Genomic DNA, 15979 nt, shown 5'->3' with positions numbered 1-15979 from the left:
CTCTCCTCTTCCTAACTCCATCCTTTAATCTTCACTCCCCTCCCATCCTTCACGGCCTGTTACCGCTCTTCCTATTTCTTCTCTCACCACCTCAAATCTTTCCCATCTACCATTAACCCAAACCTAAAACCAGCTCAATAGGACTTGTGCTCAGTAACCTATTTGTATTTTAAAGCACTTATCTGTGACATCAAACTGGGATCCACAGACTCCTGAGAATCCATGATAACTTTCCAGAGGATCCGCAAATTAATGTGTGCAACCTTTGCTGCAATTGTGCTGGTCAAGTTCATGCCAATGCTGGAAAGCTCCTCTGCAAGGACCTGGTGATAACCAGCCCACAGTCACCAGTCTATCCTGCGGGGTTCATGATCTTGAGATTCTCCTCCCTGTGTATGGGTATGGGATGGGCCTAAGCTCCTCACTGAATCCAGCAGTCTGCCAAGGGATGTTTCCATGAATAGAGGTGCAGACTTCTTCACTACCATCCTCTGCCTTGCATTATCAATAAGAAGTCTTGCAACACCAGGTTAAAGTCCAACAGGTTTGATTCAATCACTAGCTTTCGGAGCACTGCTCCTTCCTCAGGTGAATGAAGAGGTATGTTCCAGAAACATATATATAGACAAAGTCAAATATGCAAGACAATGCTTAGAATACAAGCATTTGCAGGTAATTAAGTCTTTACAGATCCAGAGATGGGTAACCCAAGGTTAAAGAGGTGTGAATTTGTCTCAAACCAGGACAGTTGGTAGAATTTCGCAAGCCCAGGCCAGGTGGTGGGGATGAATGTAATGCGACATGAATGCAGGTCCCGGTTGAGACCGTACTCATGTGTGCGGAACTTGGCTATAAGTTTCTGCCCGGCGATTTTGCGTTGTCGTGCTTCCTGAAGGCCGCCTTGGAGAATGCTTACCCGGAGATCAGAGGCTGAATGCCCTTGACTGCTGAAGGGAACATTCCTGCCTGGTGATTGTCGCACGATGTCCGTTCATCCATTGTTGCAGCATTCCTTCAATGGTTGGTATGGAGTAGTGAGATCACAATCCTGTAAACATATCTTTGTCGTCCTCTAGGATCTGCTCTGCCATCAGTGGTTTTGTATGCTGTGACATTGTAAACCTCTTGGCACATCAGGGTTATTAGTTAAACTTTAGACCAGCTTCAGGTGAAATGAGTGGCACTTGTGTTCCATCTAACCATTCTTGCCATTGCATTGGGTCTCAGACACATTTTTCCGCTCGATAAGTATTATCCCATCATGTAGCCTTGACCTTACTTCCAAAAGCTTCATTTTCACATCGCCATGCTAAGCTACTTCATACAGGTCTGTGAAGGTCATTGTGTTGCATGATGCACCTGTGTCTGTTGTGTTCCATGACCTTGTCTTTGCAATGATTCATACAGAACTGCTGGTGACTTAACTAGAATGATGATTCCTTGATGTACACGTTGTAAGGTAAGAATTGGGCGGAATTCTCCCATCGGGAGACAAACAGCCGATGCCGGAGTGAAACCCGGAGTGTTTCACTCCGGCGTCAGAGGCCGCTCCTTGCCCCCTCTTCTCACCCCCGGGGGGGGGGGGCTAGGAGCGGCGGCGCGTGAATTCCGCGCGCCGGGCCTTGACACTTACGTTAAAGCGGCGCGCCGGGAATGACACGGCGGGCGGCGCCAAAGTGACATCAGCCGCGCATACGCCGGTTGGCTGCCGCCAACCCACGCATGCGCAGTTGCCATCTTCCCCTCCGCTGCCCCGCAAGACATGGCAGCTTGATCTTGCGGGACGGCGGAGGGAAAAGAGTGCGTCTTTTAGAGATGCCGGCCCGACGATCGGTGGGCACCGATCACGGGCCAGACATCTGCTGAGCACGTCCGTGGTGCTCGATCCTCCCTCTAACCCCCACAGGCCCCACACTCGCTGGTCGTGCGCTGTTCACGCCGGTAGCGACCAGGTGTGGTTGGCGCCAGCGTGAACCGGTCGGGTTCGGCAGGCCACTCGGCCCATTCGGGCCGGAGAATCACCGGTCGCCGTTTCATACGGCGACCGGTGATTCTCCGAGCTGCCTGTTTCAAAACGCGACACGCCATTTTGGGGGGGGGGAGAACCGCGGGGGGTGCCAGGGTGGCGTGGCGTGATTCGCCCGGCCCTCCCTCGATTCTCTGCCCCGGCGTGGGGTGCGGAGAATCGTGCCCATCGAGTGAGGTGCATAGACTTTCCTGGAACTACCCCTATGTGCGGCTATTCTCATGTACACCTTACAACCTTCTGATGATAGCCGGATGTTACATGACTAATGTCTGATGCCACCTTCTGGTTGGAGGTCGCATAGCTAGGTGTATACAATATTGTTCACAGGCATATCACCACAGTGTCAATCTGACATTTCTCATTCGCTTGCTTCTCTTTTTCTGGAAATTGTTACAACCATTTGTCTCTACAGACGTGATGAAACAAATTTGTTTTTCTTGTCTGCTGATATCTCTGCAGAGGTCATCTGTACAGGCTTGTTTAGCTTTATTTTCTGGTCAAATACTTGGATGTGAAATGGATTTGATTCTCACAGTTAAAACACTGCTTTTACCCAGGCTGAAGATTTTTCTTTTCCTGTACATTTTGTCTTCTGCAGTGTTTGCATCCTGCCCTTTGTCTGCAATTGTTTCAGGACTGTCTGTCAGCATAATGTAGCTCCTGGTTGGCTCTGCCATACATATGCTCTCGTTGATGTTTCACGATGTGCCTATTGTTTTCCTCACCCTTCATCTTTTGTCAAACTCACTCTCACTGAGGGAGGGTCTCACAGTTGAGATCAAGAAAGATATCTGATTAAAGTTGACCGAACTCACATGATGCTACATAATTGCCATCACATACCGTTCAATGGCCTGTGTTTACTATGAACTCCAGTATTGAATACATAACATTCACTCTGGGTTCAAAATGAACATTCACTCTGGGTTCAAAGTGTGCATTTATGGCTTCCCAAATCAGTCGTTTTTTCCTCTTTGTCCGTCTGTTAGATTTAGAGTGGAATTCACATTATAGCAGTCCTTGTCCAACAGTGTTTAAGTGTTGCTCCTCTTATCATTTCAGACTTTTTCTATGAAGTCTGTTGCAACCTCAAAGAATTTTGATATCGTATGTGGTAAGTGGAAAAACAGTTTTGCCACATATCACTATCCAATGTTACGGAGATGGGATTGGAAAATTTACTGCAGCCGATTTTACTCATCCCCTAATTTTCATCTTTACACTCTTGCATCTTTTGTTTGTGGTCCTTTCTTCCTTCTGTGTGTCTGGTTTTCTTTTGTCTTTTTCTCTGCAGCAAGAGAACAATGTCCCACTTGACGTCTTCTTCAGCATTCAGAAATCTATTTTATCTGCACGACCACACCCATGTTTCAAGTGTAAGGGCAGCTGAACCTCTCCAGTGTGTATTTAGTGAGAGCTTTCATTGAATGGCCGCACATGACTATGGTAAGCCAGTTACTTGGGTAGTACAAGATTGTGTTTCCAAAACCCAAAATGGACACTGGGCTGGAGGCAGATCTAGAAACAGATGAATAACCAGATTAGCAGGGCATCAGACTGAATGAGGAGGTAGCAAGGCCAGACTAGAGTCCTCAGAGGATCCAGGCATGAATTTTCAGGGAATGGCACCGCATCAGCTTGCCCAGGGATATGAAGTAGTGACAATCCAAGCATCGTCACTGAGCACAGCAGCTGGACCTGTGACTAGAAAGAAGTGGCACGATAGATCTGGATCACGGTTAAGTAAAGAAAATAACTTTTTCTATATTTTTCAGTAAAGAAAACCTGATTATAAAGTCTTGCTGTTTCCTCTTACATATTTCTTTAGAAATGGCCTTCCGTCAATCATAAGCCTGAATTTAGGGAATGTGTGGAATCATTCTTCAAAATCTGCGAGCTATTGACTGTCCGAATTCTGAAAGTGATTGCACTGGGCCTGGGTCTTGAGGGCGATTTTTTTATCAACAAGCACAAAAAGATAGACAGTAAGTACTAATTTCATAAACAATGACATCTGGTTCTGGCTCCTGTAACCAAAAAACTCTGGATTTAAAGATCCAGTGTACGTTAAAGAAGGCAGGCTAACTCCAAGAAAGCTGTTGATGTTCCAGAAGAAACCCCAGTGAACTTACCCTGAGGAAACTGAGGGCAATAGTTAACCCTTCACTTAAGATGTGTTGTTGGACAGTGTCTAACATAATTAGAATTTTAAATTTTGACACACTTTCTGAAAGTTCTTTTTATTATTTAAACATCTGAGCTAAGGTTGCATCTAATATAATGTATACTTTATATTTTATGCGAAATATAATATAGATTTGTGTGCTTTCTTAGTTGTCACCAAGATATGCCATAGAAAATCCGGAGTCTGCACATTCTCCCCATGTGTGCGTGGATTTCCTCCGGGTTCTCTGGATTCCTCCCACAGTCCAAAGCTGTGCAGGTTAGAGGTGGATTGGCCATGCTAAATTGCCCTTAGTCTTGGGTGGGGTACCGGGTTATGGGGATAGGGTGGAGGTGTGCAGTTGGGTAGGATGCTCTTTCCAAGAGCCGGTGCAGACTCGATGGGCCGAATGGCCTTCTTCTGCACTGTAAATTCTATGAATAAAACAGCTTGGAGATTGTCGGTAAGATACACTAACTCATCTGATATTCAGAAATAATTGAATAAATAAAACTATTAGTTCATTATCTTCATTATAAACTATTGGCAATCTTTTAAAGGTAATCAAAATCAAACAACGCTTCGATCTCTGTATTATCCGTCAATACATAAACCCTCTGTGAAGAGTCAACAGATCCGTTGTGGAGAGCATTCTGATTACGGAACCTTCACTTTACTTTTCCAAGATGAATGTGGAGGGTTAGAGGTAAATGTACATCTCTGATTTCAGATTTAATTGTTTTTATATATTGTAAAGTATTATTAAAGTACCTTTACAAACTTCACCTTTTGATTTCAATTGGTCCAATTATATTTTTATTGGATTTGTTTTCTTGACACGTTGTTGCCACTTTTATTATCAGACCACAAGCTGCGAGTAGGTTTCTTGTATCGACCAAATGATCACACAACCAGTATGTTCGTTCAAAAGACAGTTCATTATAAAACACAAGACTTATTTCTGTGTACAATGATACATACAGCTACGTATTAAACTACACCTATCAACTAAGATGACCTTTATTTAACTTCTGGATGACCGGCTCTGTGCAGGTAGATAAGGCCTTTATCTGAGTCCCCACATGTGTCGGCTGGAAATCGTCAGGTTCGTCTCGGCTGCGGCTTATCTCTCTCTCTCAGGTAGCGATCGCGGGTCTTGAACTTGGCTGGTCATTATGCTGCAGTTGGTGTGGCACAGGCTGATCCCAAAAGAGACCGATCCCTAGTGCACAGGGCTTCTTATCCTTCTTCTCTTTCGCGCCCTTTTGGGTGGAGTTAACTCAGGGTCCAATGGATCGATAGAGTCTAAATCACTCTGATCAATACCGGCCAATTAGGGGCGGGTACCTTGATGGCTGAGCGAGTCCGAGTCATTATTGTTCCAAGTGTGTATACCTTTCCAAATAAGGGGGAGCGGCGCCGGGGAGTCTGTTACTGTTGCTATTCCTTGACTTGAGTCTATTGTCCTGGGGAAATCGGTGATTGACCTTTAACAGGTGCAGGTTTCAGTTCAGTCTGGTTTTTCCTTTGCACAATACACAGGGGCTGTGCACTGTCTGTGTCCCAGCTTGACCACAATTCCCATTACCCTTTGCAGATGGCCATTTCAGATGGCCACAATGTACCGAGGTACAGTGAAAAGTATTGTTCTGCATACAGTCCAGACAGTTCGTTCCATACATGAAAAAAAACATAGGTCATACATTATAAATACATAGGCACAGGAAACAGGTCAGCATATGGAGTGCAGTATTACACAGTAGAGAAGATGTGTGAAGATATCAGTTCAGTCCATAAGGTAGTCATTCAGGAGTCTGGTAACAGTGGGGAAGAAGCTGTTTGTGCACCTGTTAAGGCGTGTTCTCAGATTTTTGTATCTCCTGCTCGATGGAAGAAGTTTGAAGAGAGAATAACCAAGGTGGGAGGGGTCTCTAATCATGCTGCCCGCTTTCCCCAGGTAGCGAGAGGTCTAGACAGAGTCAATGGATGGGACGCGGGTCTGCGTGATGGACCAGGCTGTGTTCTCGAATCTCTGTAATTTCTTATGGTCTTGGACTGAGCAGTTGCCATACCAGGCTGTGATGCAGCCAGATAGAATGCTTTCTGTGGTGCTGTAAAAATTGGCAAGAGTCAATGTGGACATGCTGAATTTCCTTAGTTTCCTGAGGAGGTATTAGCATTGTTATGCTTTCTTGGTGGTGGCATCGACCTGGGTGGACCAGGACAGGAAGTTGGTGATGTGCACACCTAGGAATTTAAAGCTGTCAACCATCACCACCTCAGCACCATTGATGCAGACAGGGGTGTGAATGATACTTTGCTCCCTGAAGTCATTTTGCTGACGTTAATGGAGATATTGTTGTCATTGCGCCACGCCACTAGGATATCTCCGTCCTGTACTCTTGACTCATCGTTGTTCAAGATCAAACCCACTGCAGTTGTGTCATCAGCAAACTTGTAGATGGAGTTGGAACCAGTTTTTGCTGTGTGTGTATTGAGAGTATAGTAGGGGGCTAAGTATGCAGCCTTGCGGGCCCTGGTATTGAGGACTATCAAGGAGGTGGTGTTGTTTTCTGTTGGTTTTTCAGGCCAAATTCTCTAAAAGTGGCTTTTTTTTTGTTCTGGTTGGGAAGAGAGCCACCTAATGTGCGTCCGCTCAGCACATCACCATCACTGGAAGTCAGAGGTGTTGTTGTTTATCCTTCCTGATTATGTTCTAAGGGTCAGGAAGTCGAGGATCTAGTTGCAGAGGGAGGAGCCAAGTCCTACAATTTGGAGATTTAATATGAGCTTGGGTGGAATAATGGTGTAAAAGGCAGAGCTGTAGTCAATAAATAGGAGTCTAGATTAGAGTAGAGATGTTCAGTGTCTGCAGAGGACCGGTTGTGGCGGTGTGCGAATTGCAGTGGATCAAGGCATTCTGGAAGTATGGAGTTGATGTGTCTCATGACCAACCGGTCTAAGCACTTCATAATGATCGATGTCAAGGCCACTGGATGGTAGTCACTGAGGCATGTTGCCTAGTTTTTCTTTAGCACCGGTATGATGCTGGTCTTCTTGAAGCAGGTGAGAACCTCGGAACGGAGCAGGGAGAGGTTGAAGATGTCCACGAACACATCCACCAGCTGGTCCATGCAGCATCTGAGTACACGACCAGGGACCCAGTCAGGACCCGTCACTTTTTGAGGGTTCACTTTCAGGAAGGCCGAACTGACTTTGAAAGCGGTGACGGTAGATATGCATTGAGTTCATCGGGGAGGGGAGAGTTGCTGCCAGATAGTCTACTGTTATGTTGTTTAGGCCGTTCCACAATCAACATCAGTCTGTGACTTTAGCTTAGTCAGTATTGTCTCTTGACATCCCCGATGGCTTTGCAGAGATCATACCTGAATTTCTTGTATAGGTCAGGGTTGCCTGTCTTGAATGCCTCAGACCTGGCCTTCAGTCGGGAGTGAATCTCCCGATTAAACCATGGTTTCCTATTGGGGAAACGTACATACTACCTTTGGCACAGTCTTCTACACACTTGCTGATGAAGTCTGTGACGGTGGTGGCATACTTGTTTAGTTGGCTGCTGAGTACTTAAATATGGACCAGTCCACCAACTCCAAGCAGTGGCGTAGGAGCTCTTCTGTTGCCTCGGACCAGCATTGCATGACCTTCTTAACCGGATTCTCCCGCTTAAGTTTCTGCTTGCATGCCAGGAGAAGGAGCACCTTTACTACTACATATATATTTACACAGGATTGGTGGACTGGCCACACAAAATTCCCCCTAAATTGGAAAAAAAAATAATTGTGTACTCTAAAAAATGTTTTTAATATATATATTTACAGTACTGCTTACACATTCCAAAGGTGTGAATTCTATTTTTGTATAAGACCATAAGACATAGGATAATCATGGCTGATATTTTCTCATCCCCATACTCCTGCCTTCTCCCCATAACCCCTGATCCCCTTATTAATCAAGAACCTATCTATCTTAAAGACACTCAGTGATTTCACCTCCACAGCCTTCTGTGGCAAAGAGTTCCATAGATTCACCACCCTCTGGCTGAAGAAATTCCCCCTCATCTCTGTTTTAAAGGATCGTCCCTTTAGTCTGAGATAGTGTCCTCTGGTTCTAGTTTTTCCTACAAGTGGAAAAATCTCTCCACGTCCACTCTATCCAGGCCTCGCAGTATCCTGCAAGTTTCAATAAGATCCCCCCTCATCCTTCTAAACTCGAACGAGTACACACCCAGAGTCCTCAACCGTTCCTCATATGACAAGATCTTCATTCCAGGGATCATTCTTGTGAACTTCCTCTGGACCCTTTCCAAGACCAGCACATCCTTTGGTGATGTGTAATGAGGCAGATTTGATTCGGGATCTTAAGACTTCCCTCGTCAACCATGGATGCCTTGCCCTGCCTTTAGCATGTTTCCGCCTCCTTGGGATGAATTTCTGATGTACCTCCCTAATAACCCCCAAAAACTCCTGCCATTGCTGTTCCACTGCCTTCCCTGCTAGTCTCCTTTTCCAATCAACTCTGGCCAGCTCTTCCCTCATGTCTTTGTAGTTACCTTTATTTAATTGTAATACCGTTCTATCTGACTCCAGCTTCTCCCTCTCAAACTGCAAGGTAAATTCTATCATATTGTGAGCACAGTAAGAAGTCTTACAACACCAGGTTAAAGTCCAACATGTTTGTTTCAAACACTAGCTTTCGGAGCACTGCTCCTTTCTCAGGTGAATGGAGCAGTGCTCCGAAAGCTAGTGTTTGAAACAAACATGTTGGACTTTAAACTGGTGTTGTAAGACTTCTTACTGTGCTCACCCCAGTCCAACGCCGGCATCTCCACATCATGGCTATCATATTGTGGTCACTGCTCCTAAGGGTTCCTTCACCTTAAGATCCCTAATCAAATCTGCCTCATTACACATCACCAAATCCAGAATTGTCCGGATTTTCCCCTTTGATCAGACATTTACATTGTAACAATCTTTTTCTGCTCGCACTGAATTTGTTTACAAGAAACAGATATTAATATGGCACCAACAAGACTCATAATAGTGCGGTTCTTGATGTATCACATTAATACCAACAGCAAAATTAAGCAATGTTTCCCCAGCGAGTGGATGTTTTACCATTTGGCTTTTCAGGAAAAGACGAACAAGACCTCATGCTGATTTAACAATAAGAGTTAGGAAGGATGGATTAAAATCAACAGCAAAGTTCCTGCACTTGATCATAGCCAGGGGCCTATGGCGGAAAATGCACGTCAGGTCATGACTGAATCCGATTCTGATATAATCAGTCAACTCCGTGTGCCAACATTCACGGTTACATTAAGTGCTCAAAGTGGCCACTTTGGGCAAATTAGCAGAGAGCTGCCAGTGAATTGGTACCTTCCAGCAAAGTGATAAATGTGAAAGAAAACGTTTGATGGGGTAAAGAGATGGTAAATGTGGCAGCTGGTGGTACTTCAACACTTTACAACATCTTTACTTCAGGTTATGCACAAATCTGGTCAGTTCGTGGCTGCCCCCCGCATCCCAAATACTGTTCTTCTCAACATAGGTGACATGCTGCAGAGGTGGACATCTGACAGATTGATATCCACGGTAAGATACCACTTGTTTTGGTAGAGTACAATCATGCGATATTAAAACAAAATGTTTTTAATAGTCTACTTTTGTGCATGAAGATGAATGGCACGATTCTGGTGCAAAAGGGAATTCTGCTTTGGGTCCATGCAGATGAAGGGTGCGATTTAATGGGACAAAAGCTAGTCCTGTTTTGGGCGTGGTTAGCGGGAAGGTTCTCGGCGCTAAAGACATCGTTATTTAACAGAACACTGCCCTTTTTTTGGCCTCGGCAAGGAACGTCCTGCTGAGGCTGGATTTTACACCAATTTTAAATGCCACCCCGATCCTTCGACACCCCCAACCCCTGTCAGCCATCCCACCATGGACCCATCCTCCATCTCACGTCCCCTCACCCCACATTTGACAGTTTGCATCCAGGTGGTTCTGTAACTTGAAAATCTACCCCATAATGAGCTGGCTTAACTGGAACGTCACAAACAATATAGACTGTCTTGGAGCAAAGTGACACTGTGCTTCCAGTATACTGGTCCGAATTATATCAGCCCAAAATTTTCACAAACCCATCCTTAAGATACTGGTTGCTATTGCAACCGAATGCTGCTTTCCTGTTGAATATGTAAAATATCACTAAGCAAACTAAAGCCTAATTGTTTTGCAGTACAAAGCAATTTACTATTGAACAATGTTTTCACTTGGAGGAGTTACTGTAGAAAACCTTTAATCTAATTCAGAAAAATCTATCCTTCTTATTTGCCATGGGGTAAAATATCTTGGCTGAGATCAATATTCTAAAACGTTTTAAAAGTCAAGAAAGCAGGACTCAGTCTCAACTCACCTGATTGTGCTTCAGGAAGATAATTGTGTGCTTCAGGAAGATCATTAATTTAGTAGAGGGCTCAATCTAATTGCTGGGGTTACCGGCAGAAAGTTGTGGTGGGGCTCCTTTGTTAGACTTGCTGCAACATTTGGCCTGTTCCTGATGCAGCCAATTTTAATACTATAGGACCTTTTTGTTTTAAACTCTTTTTATTGGCTTTTCTCTATTTATAAACAGTTACTGTGTTTATACATTACATTTTTCTTGCCAGCGCTAATTTACTTTATTTTACAGTGGTTTGCTTTGTCCTTCATTTAACTAACTCCAAGTACATTTTGTTGCCCTCTGGGTCGGTCTATGATTCCCCCCACCCCCGTTTCCCCCCCCCCCCCCCCCGTCCCCCCCCCCCCCCCCCGCCCTTCCTCCTCCCCCCCCCCCCCCCAATTGGCTTTAGCACCCTTCCTCTCCTCTTACGGTTTCCCCACCTCCCTTCTGCCCCCACCCCCTCGGGTTGCGCAGCCCTTTGATTCCCCATCTATTTTTTTCCCCCCCTTAGCTTACTCCTCGCTGCTGGCCTCAAACAGGTTTTGGAACAGGCTGACGAACTGCCCCCAAGTGTCCAGGAAGCCTTCCTCTGGCCCTCGGATGTCATACTTAATCTTCTCCAGGTGGAGAAATTCCGAGAGTCAGCGAGCCAGTCTGCAGCTGTGGGTGGTGTTGCTGATCGCCAGTTGAGCAGGATTCTCTGGCATGCGTTTAGGGAAGCGAAAGCAAGGGTGTTAGCCCCCTTCCCCATGTGTAACTCTGGCTGTTCTGATACCCCGAAGATTGCCACTATTGGGCATAGCTTCACCCTCACCCCCACGTCCTTGGACATTGCCGCGGAGAAGGCTGCCCACAACCCAGAAAGCTTGTTGCAAGCCCAAAACATGTGGGTGTGGTTGGCGGGGCCCCTCTGGCACCGCTCACATTGGTCCTCCACCTCCGGGAAGAACCTGCTCATTCGGGTTCTGGTCAGGTGCGCTCTGTGCACCACTTTGAGCTGCATTAGGCTTAGCCTTGCGCAGGGGGAGGTGGAGTTCGCCCTGCTCAGTGCTTCGCTCCAGAGTCCCCACCCTACCTCTGTCCCCAGTTCGTCCTCCCATTTTTGTCTGGTCTCGTCCAGTGGAGTCCGGCTCTGTCCAGTAGCTGTCCGTATATTTTCCCACAAACCCACCCCCACCTTCTTGCTGCTTGTGCATAACAGGTCCTCTAGTTGTTTTCTGGGGCCCCGGGGTACCCTACTATCTCTTTGCGGAGGAAGTGTTTTATTTGGAGTGTCTCAATTCCTGTCCTTTTGCTAGTTTCCACTTCCTTGTCAGTTCGTCCAGTGTTGCCAGTCTGCGCCCTACATAGAATCCCCCAACTGTCAATATGCCCCGGTCCCGCCTCCATCTTTTGAAGGTGGTATCCAGCTTGGCTGGGGGGAATCTGTGATTGCCACAGATGGGGGCACTGGGTGACATTTTGGTTATCCCCAAGTGTTGTCTCAACTGGGTCCACGTTTTCAGCGTGGCAGCTGCCACTGAGTTGTTGTGTATCTTGTTGAGGAGGATGGGGGTGCTGCTGTAGCCAGGGCCTGGAGGATCGTTCCTTTACAGGATGCCCCCTCCATTTTTACCCAATCTGTGTCGGGTTCTTGTACCCATTCCCTCACTCTTTCTGCCGTTGCTGCCCAGTGGTAGTATTATATTAGGTTCGGTAAATCCAAACCCCTTTGACTTTTCCTCTTTCCAGTGTCAGTTTGGGAATTCTCGGGTTCTCTCCGCCCCCCCCCCCCCCCCCCCCCCCCCCCCCCCCCAACCTCCCCACCTCCCCCCCACACACACACACACACACAAATGCCGTGATTAGACTGTTTACGTTTTGGAAAAAAGCCTTGGGGATGAAGATCAGGATGGATCTGAACAGGAAGAGGAATACGTGGCAATACGTTCATCTTGATCATCTGCACTCTCCCCGCCAGGGAGAGTGGGAGTGAGCCCACCTTTGAAGGTCTCTTCTTACTTCCTCCACCAGGCTGGTCAGGTTCCACTTGCGGATCTGTGTCCAGTCTCTGGTTATCTGGATCCCCAGGTAACAGAATCGGTTCTGGGCCGTTTTAAACAGGAGCCCCTTCAGCTCTGTCCCTCCTCCTTTTGTGTTCACTGGGAATGCCTCTATTTTGCCCAGGTTCAGTTTGTAGCCCGAGATGGTTCCAAACTCTTTCAGTATTTGTAGTATTGCCTTCAGTTTCTCCTGTGGCTTCGAGACATAGAGCAGCAGGTCATCTGCATGGAGTGAAACTCTGTGCTCTCTGCCTCCTCTCCGGGTTCCCTTCCAGCTTTTTGCGTCCCGTAGGGCTATTGCCAAGGGTTTGATCGCTCTTGTGAACAAGAATGGGGACAAGGGGCAGTCCTGTCTTGTTCCTTTCTGTAGCTGGAAGTATTCAGAGCTGGTGGTGTTTGTTCGGACATTTGCTTTGGGAGCGTTGTTCAGGAGCCTCACCCAGTAGTTCCATTCGACTCTGTTGAAGGCCTTTTCTGCGTCCAGGGAGACGATCACCTCTGGTGTTCTCATAGAATAGAATTTACAGTGCAGAAGGGGCCATTCGGCCCATCGAGTCTGCACCGGCTCTTGGAAAGAGCACCCTACCCAAGGTCAACACCTCCACCCTATCCCCATAACCCAGTAACCCCACCCAACACTATGGGAAATTTTGGACACTATGGGCAATTTATCATGGCCAATCCACCTAACCTGCACATCTTTGGACTGTGGGAGGAAACCGGAGCACCCGGAGGAAACCCACGCCCACACGGGGAGGATGTGGAGACTCCGCACAGGCAGTGACCCAAGCCGGAATCGAACCTGGGACCCTGGAGCTGTGAAGCCATTGTGCTATCCACAATGCTACCGTGCTGCCCAAGGAGGGTCACTATCACATTCAGCAGCCGCCTGATGCTCGCTGTGAGCTGCCTACCCTTTACAAAGTCCGTTTGGTCCTCTGCGACCACCTCTGGTACGCAACCTTCCAGCCTTTTAGCCAGGACCTTTGCGAGTATTTTCGCATCCATGTTCAGCAGTGAAATGGGTCTGTATGATCCACATTCAGTCAGGTCTTGTTTGGCTATCAATGAGATTGTGGCCTGTGCTAGCGTAGGGGGGTCGGGTGCCCCCTGCCAGTGAGTCCACGAACATGCCCCTTAGGTGTGGGGCCAGGGCTGGTGCAAATTTTTTGTAGAAGTCCGCTGGGAACCCGTCGGGTCCCGGTGCCTTTCCCGCCTGCATGGAGCTGATGCTCTCCATGATTTCTCCCAGATCTATTGGTGCTTCCAGCTCTCCCTGTCCGTCCTCCCCCACCACTGGTAGTTCCAGTCTGTCTAGGAACTGTTTTATTTCCGTGTCCCCGTTGAGGGGGCTTGGAGGTGTACAGTCCCCGGTGGAAGGTCTCAAATGCCCGATTGACCTCCTTTGGCTCTGTTACCAGTCTGCATCTGCTATCCTTTACCTGCGCTATTTCCCTTGTGGCTGCCTGCTTTCTTAGCAAGGTGAGCCAATAGGCGGCCAGCCTTGTCTCCGTGTTTGTAAAAGGTCCTCCGTGTCTGACGGAGTTGGTATACTTTCTTAGTAGATAGCAGGTTGAAGTCCATTTGCAGCTTTTTTCTCTCCGCCAGCAGCCCTACGGTCGGGGCCTCGGAGTATTTTCTATCGACTTCCAGAATATACAATAGGACCTTTGAGACAATTCTCAGCAAAAGACTGAGGCAGATTGCACAGGTGAGAGTGGAGTGAAGGGAAAACAGGAGTGCAATTGTTCAGTATATTTCATTTTTGTTAAATTTAGAGTATCCAATTTTCTCTTTCCAATTGAAGGCATGTTAGCGAGGCCAATTCACCTCCCTTGCACAGGGTTGTGGGGGTGAGACCCATACAAACACGGGGAAAATGTGCAAATTCCACACGAACAGTGACCTGGGGCCGAGATCAAACCCAGGTCCTAAGTGCCATGAAGCAGCAGTGCTAACCCCTGCACCACCATGCCACCCCAATATATTTCATTTTAACTGAAATCCTTCACAGTTTTTTTTTTACAGTAACCTAGAATTTCCAAGAACTTGTCAGTATTTAAAGCATCATTTCAAACTTTATTATTTTTAGTTGAATCATAAGATGTGGTCCTAAAATGGAAAATATTACAAATTTGTACAAATGAAGAGCGAGTCAACAGAATCAGGCTCCTACATGCCACAAGGGATCAGGTACAATGTAAAATATCAGAGGTAGAAAACTGGGGGATGAGCGAGAAAGAGATCTGAAGACAGACAAATACAGCAGCACAAAGACTCGGGTTTGAGATAACTCAATTCATCTTTCATTTGGTTTATAGTTGAAATTTTCCATTCCTGGTTATATTAGAGTTCTTGATAAGACTGGAACAGGTGATTCTGCCTTGTAGTATATAACAGTAACGTGGGTAAATGATTGTGTTTTTTTGCAGGTACATCGTGTGCTTCTACCACAATCAGATGACAAGATGTGCCAATCTAGACAGTCATTGGCTTTCTTTGTTCATCCGGATGATAATGTAATGGTCACGTGCTGCGATGGGTCTGAGAAGTACCCTCCCATCAACCCGCTGCAGTACTTAAAAGAACATTTTGATGCCACATACAAAATGTAACATTATTTCTGATCCAATGAATAAATACAGCGGCAATTATGAGGAGAGGCTTCATGATTAAATAGAGAAGGCACAAAATAAAGAACACTTCAACCGATTTCTGGAAGCTACAATGTGATTATTTAAGTACAATGTCTGAAAGCTGGTGGTGGAACATTTTGGGGAACATGTGTGTGATGTCAGCGATAGTTTGGTCTCTTATTTCACTCCATTCCCAGTCTCAGCCATGTTTCTGTGAGGAGGTACAATGGAAGGGCCAATAGGATATTGCCACAAGGGAAGGACGTTTGTCACTGTGCCTTTGTGGTTGTTGTCTGAGGCCTAGGCGAAGACTGACAGCTTGGCTGCAGGAAATGTTTGGACCAATAAATGGGGAGCAAAGAATGAGGAGTAAATTAGAAAGTAATGACCACTGAAGCAAAAAAACTGCAAACTGTAGTTCCTACATATTAATATGTGTAAGTAAAATGTAAATGCTCAGTTGTTATACATTGTACCTTACAGACTCAAATCAAACATGACTGTTAACCTTCCTTGAGATGACTTCCTCTCTTTATCATACCTGTGTCTGTTTTGTCTGTCAACACTTTCAGTAAGAAGAACATCTCGGTCCTTTGTGATCAAAGTGACTTAAATTGAGGTTTCTCCAATGGTTTGGTTATTTTACCCAATC

General features: G+C 46.3%; 1 protein-coding gene across 2 annotated transcripts in view; it reads left to right on the top strand.

Annotated features, from left to right (window-relative positions):
- The window catches only part of LOC119971844 (2-oxoglutarate-Fe(II) type oxidoreductase ppzD-like), a 30151-nt gene extending 14748 nt beyond the window's left edge, over nt 1-15403 (top strand). For both annotated transcript variants that reach the window (XM_038808054.1, XM_038808053.1), the window contains exons 5-8: nt 3858-4014; nt 4754-4899; nt 9692-9802; nt 15124-15403. In XM_038808054.1, the coding sequence (XP_038663982.1) occupies nt 3858-4014; nt 4754-4899; nt 9692-9802; nt 15124-15306 (597 nt within the window). In that variant the 3' untranslated portion in view covers nt 15307-15403. The remainder of the gene's footprint in view (nt 1-3857; nt 4015-4753; nt 4900-9691; nt 9803-15123) is intronic.
- The last annotated feature ends 576 nt before the right edge of the window (nt 15404-15979 follow it).

This window comes from Scyliorhinus canicula, chromosome 9 (genome assembly GCF_902713615.1).
Source record: "Scyliorhinus canicula chromosome 9, sScyCan1.1, whole genome shotgun sequence".
Classification (NCBI taxonomy): Eukaryota; Metazoa; Chordata; class Chondrichthyes; order Carcharhiniformes; family Scyliorhinidae; genus Scyliorhinus; species Scyliorhinus canicula.
This window is presented reverse-complemented; position numbering and strand designations above follow the sequence as displayed.